We start from the raw sequence: 5,059 nt of genomic DNA, 5'->3' as shown, positions 1-5,059 counted from the left end.
TTAGGAACACAAATCTGACAAGGATTCATTCAAGAAAATATAACACCATGTATAAAAAAAAATCTCAGTTTGGTTATGCTGAACATCTTTCTCGAGCACAATTGTCTCAGGGTGATAAAGTGCTTATTATGGTATGATGGCAACAAGATGCTAATAATAATATTAATAATAATAATAATCTGCACATCCCCCCCAAAAAATATTTGCATTAAAAGGTAAATAACAACCCAAGTGCAGCTTTGTAGGCAACAGATGTATGTCCTATTTATTGTAGCTAAAGAAAAATATCAATACTTTATCAGGTTTGAAGTTTACAACGCATCGTGTCAACATAATATATGTTATACTGGTCTTTTTGACTCATTTTACAACAATCCGTTTGCATACTAGCATTTTGAATGCACCCCAAACACAAGGCACAGCAAGTGGAGCACCTGTGGTGCAATCGGGATGACGTCAAATCTCTGGTGGAATGATTAACAAAAAGCCTTTTGCTGGAAAGCTTCTAATTATACATCACACCAGAAAACTTTGGACTTTGGCAACAAAATGCGCCAACATAAAACACAACATGCCCATTTGACCCACCTGCCGTGCAGACCTTCACATTACCTGACCACTGAGGCAATCGTGTCCCAATGTTTGCCAGCTCACGACCTTGAGTTCACATGCTGACCGTTTTGTCAAACTGCAAATATTGCTTGTGACAACAATACAGTGGAAGTGCTGCGTCAACATTTTTGGTGGGGCGCTCACTCACAATGCCCCCAAATTCACTGTTAGAAATTGAGCGGATAAAAAAAAATAGTCCCCTAAAATCCTTTTGAATTTGGTTACTTTAACTTTGGTTAACTGACTAATCAACCGATTGAATTGCTATTTTAGAATCAACAAGAAAAAAAAACGGTGTTTGTTGGATTTGTTTCGGATGTAACACGTCACAATATATTGCCTATTATTTAGCCTGTAATTCATATTTTTCATATTTTTATAGTAGTAGGTGTTGTAGACCCCCAAAATTATTTATTATATATTTTTGTAATTAATCTGCTGATAAAAAAATATATATATCCCGCCAAATATCTGAATCAGCATCTGTCAAAAAAATAAAATAAATCCATATCATGGCAAAAGAATTTTTTTGGTGCAATTTCTGATGCATTTTGTTGCATATGTGCCTGTTTGTCATCTTTCAACTTGGAAAATGACATTATTTGAGCCAATATTTTGCCTACAAATGCGTGTAATCGGCATTAGCAAGCCATTTTTGCCCATCTGTGCTCTAGGACTGCAGCATTAAAAAAAAAAAAAAAAAATCCTACCCAAGGATAAAAACTCTTATGTGCATCCACAGGACTCCACGATCATGTCAGGCACGTCGGTTTTGATGATACTGTGCTGAGAGTTGAAATACACCATGGACAGAGGTTGCCGCTCCGTGGGGACGCAACATGAAGACGCAGCCGTGTTGATGCCGTTAACCTTTAGCTGGCTCAAGACGGTGGCGTGAAAGGACGAGGCGATGCCGGGGGATCCGGCTAGATGCTGGGGGCACTGCCCCACACAGTAATTCATGTGGTAGCCCTCTGGCGCGATGATCCAGTCGTGCCACTGGATGTCCTTAAACTTGATGTACAATTCTTTTTTGCAGCACACGGTGATGTCATTGCCGCACCGCAGTGAGCGCTTTCTACGTAAGTGTCTGGCGGCGTCATCGCGGTGACGCACCTGAGCTACCAAGAAGGGCTGATACGGGGTGTTGGAAGAGTTTTCCAAGGAGCAAAGATTTCTCCCATCTTCATCGCAGCTCACCTGCAGGTGGAGTCGCTTCTGCCCGCCGTCAAGGAAGCCCTGCAGGGTGCGGCTGATGGGGAAGGTGTGCCAGTTACTTTCCCGGACCTCCAACATCTTTTTGATCACCAAGGTCCGATTTGACTCTCCGCCATCTGGGGTGAGGAAGACTTGAGCTGGCACTTGGAAGGGCGACTTGGAGGAATGGACGTAGATCCAGAGGGAGGCCTGCAGCACCTGGATGCTGTGGCCATGTTCTTGCATGAACTGGAAGGTAAGGCTGAGATTTGACTCATCTCCATCTCCACTTTCAACTGTTGGTCAAACACAGTAGACACACAAATGAAGGAAATGTCAATGAAACACAACGACCGCATATACGTATTTACATCTGATCACATTTGATCAAGCTAAGGATATATTATAGAAACAGTGACCCTTCCATTTGTTATCTTATGCATGATTGTCTTTCAATCCATCTATCTGTTCATAATTGTCTTTCAACCCATCTATCTGTTCAAATCTGTCTGTACGTCCACCAGTGTTGCCGTCTTGTTGTCTTATGTCCACCCGTCCGTCCGTCCATCCATCCATCCATCCATCCATCCATCCATCCATCCATCCATCCATCCATCCATCCATCCATCCACCCATCCATCCACCCACCCATCCATCCATCCATCCATCCATCCATCCATCCATCCATCCATCCATCCATCCATCCATCCATCCATTAATCAAACACTGTTATGTTGCAAGTAGGCATGCTGTCTGGGATAGAACTAAATGGTAATATACAAATATATATATATATAAATAGTAGTGACGAGAAACTAGCTAATAAATGCTGAACGTGATGAGGCAATTTATCCTGCCCTTTCCCCTAATTTCCTCCCAACCTGAACAGACAAGCAGAGCACAAAGAATCCTGATGATTCATCGTTTTTGCGCAATGGCATTTGCCAGAACGCCATGTAAAAAAGTTCTTTCATAAATTGTGTAAAGCCCACTTCGAACACTTACTTCTATCGGCAAAGCTGACTATTTCATAGCCATGGTCTTTGAATTGCGCATTGTTGTCTAGTTCGAGGGTGCCGTCCTGCTTGACGCGCCCCGAGTGCAATTTGCGCAGCGCAGTGAGCAGCGCCGCCCGGGGTACAGTCTGAGAGATCCTCGGTCTCTCTTTCAGGTGCAGCTTGTCCAAAAGTTGCTGCTTAGCCATCTCCACCATCAGCCTCTCCTCTGCGTCCCTCCCCTGCAAGGGCCGGGGCCCGCAGGACGCGCAACCCGGGGGGCTACCGTTTACCCAGAGACCCTCCCAGAGCAAAGAGGCAAAAAAGAGAAACGCGCGCAATGAGCGAGCCATTTGACTGTCAAATCAACTTGTGCGTTAAAACGAATAACAGGGAAAAAAAAGTCTTCTTCTGTTGTAAGTTTGAGGTCCTGCTCTGCAGCTGGTGAGTTCAGTGATGCCACGGAGTCCTGGTCTGGTGGTGAGGATATCTGCTGTGGGGTAATCCAACAAAAGTGGTGACACGTTGGAGGGACGCACCAATGAGCGCACCGGGGCACCGTGAGACGAACTTTGCTGGCAGCGCATCTGCAGACGCAGCACGTACTCATAAGCAAGCATGGCAAGGTGGAGGAGTGATTGTCAATGACCGAGAACATACAGGGACGACAAGTGCGAGCGTGCAGGTCCTGTTTGGGAAAGGTACACAGTGCAAAAGCGAGTGGCCCCTCACACGTGGGGTGAACTGTGCGGCCGCACTTAAATGCGCAGAAAACGTGCAAAGTCGGTTAAAGTTGAATTCTGGGATGCCCTTTCACCCAGTATCAACATCCAGTCAATTGTCGATATCTAATCATGAATGGCAACATTCAATACAATATACTGGCTTATATGTATTTCATTTCTGTCTACGTTTAGCTGTTGTGTCAAATCGTTCAATTGTTGAACTGGTAATTGAATGTAATTTGCTACAATAATAATAATAATAAAAAAAATAAAATAAAAAAAAAAATATATATATACACCTTACTTGCCTTTGGACGCTTTCTGTGTTTTTACGTACATTACCAACATTAATAATGTTTTCGTAAATTATAGAATCATAATACATATAGGTTTCATATGCTCACCAAAACCCGGATACTTTTGATAAAAATGTGGTTAAAAAGTGTCACGGTACGATAGTTTTAAATATTCGTGCCCTGTACAAGTGGTGGGTAAGATACGAGTGAAGTGCATGGCTGTCACCGTGTGGTCAATATGCGCAACTACAACCCTGTTATTATACACAAAAGGTCTTGGCTCTCCAAATGTGATATAAAAATACAGTAACATAGTAGGTCTAAGTGTCTTTACAGGGATTTCCTTTCAAACATCAATAAAATATCAAGGCTTGAGATACAAGCAAAATTTGAAACACAAGTACGCTTCATACCCCAACCACCAGATGGCGGCATCACACTTCACAATCATCAGCCACCATCAATGGATTCTATGTAGCACTAGTGAAGTTGTGATAACTTCAGGTAGCCGGTCTAAAGCTTCGCCATAAAACATGACAGCATCAAACTCTAAATTATACTTGCTGTCTAATGGAATGGCGTCACGTTACCGTAAATAAAATACCATAAATTACCTTTCTGACAGCTCTAGTTTATTCAAGTCTTAACGAAGTGTATGATCAAAGCATCTGATTTAATGAGCCAGTTGCAGTTTCATTGTGCCTGCAGGCCCAAGTGTACAGAGACGTGCACGGCTTTTTTTTTAATGCTAAACTCAAATTTGTTTATATAAACAAAATTAACTGCAACTGGATTGAAATGCTGCACAGAAAACGTGCATGAAATAGAATATAACATCATGACTCAAACTGTATGGTGCCGGTGCAGCCAAACTGAAGTTAAGAAACCAACAAAGACAACCAACCGAGAAAATAATAAAGATAAGCAACAGCCAGGATGAGAACGTTATTAACGTCAACCATCTAGGGAGTGCGCTCTCTGCTGGGATGATCTGGTACTGCACACATCCCTCTTATTTCTATGTGGAACACTTGTTTTGACCGTAACTTTTGAAACCAGTCGCCTAACCTGGACACTCTGGACTCAGAACCAACGTCATTACTTCAAATTTCAGAGCCCCTGAACACGCTGAATATACTTTCGTGGCTGTACGACTTTCTGTTCACTGAATGGACGTTACGACCACTTCCGGAGTCAAACGTTTAGCTCCACCCATATTTAGTCCAACCCCGAT

General features: G+C 42.8%; 1 protein-coding gene across 1 annotated transcript; it reads right to left on the bottom strand.

The window, feature by feature from the left end:
- LOC147049494 (inhibin beta B chain) lies at positions 1–3,444 on the bottom strand. Its single transcript, XM_085924459.1, has 2 exons — positions 2,815–3,444; positions 1–2,105 (listed from the first exon to the last, which is right to left on the bottom strand). Exons 1-2 carry the CDS (start codon positions 3,155–3,157, stop codon positions 1,339–1,341), a joined length of 1,110 nt encoding a protein of 369 aa, XP_085780585.1. The 5' UTR covers positions 3,158–3,444; the 3' UTR covers positions 1–1,338.
- Positions 3,445–5,059: the final 1,615 nt, after the last annotated feature.

The sequence above is a fragment of the Syngnathus leptorhynchus genome, chromosome 11 (genome assembly GCF_054491065.1).
Source record: "Syngnathus leptorhynchus isolate UIUO chromosome 11, UIUO_Slep, whole genome shotgun sequence".
Lineage (NCBI taxonomy): Eukaryota > Metazoa > Chordata > Actinopteri > Syngnathiformes > Syngnathidae > Syngnathus > Syngnathus leptorhynchus.
The sequence above is the reverse complement of the archived record's forward strand: the minus strand, read 5'-3'. Positions and strand labels throughout refer to the sequence as shown.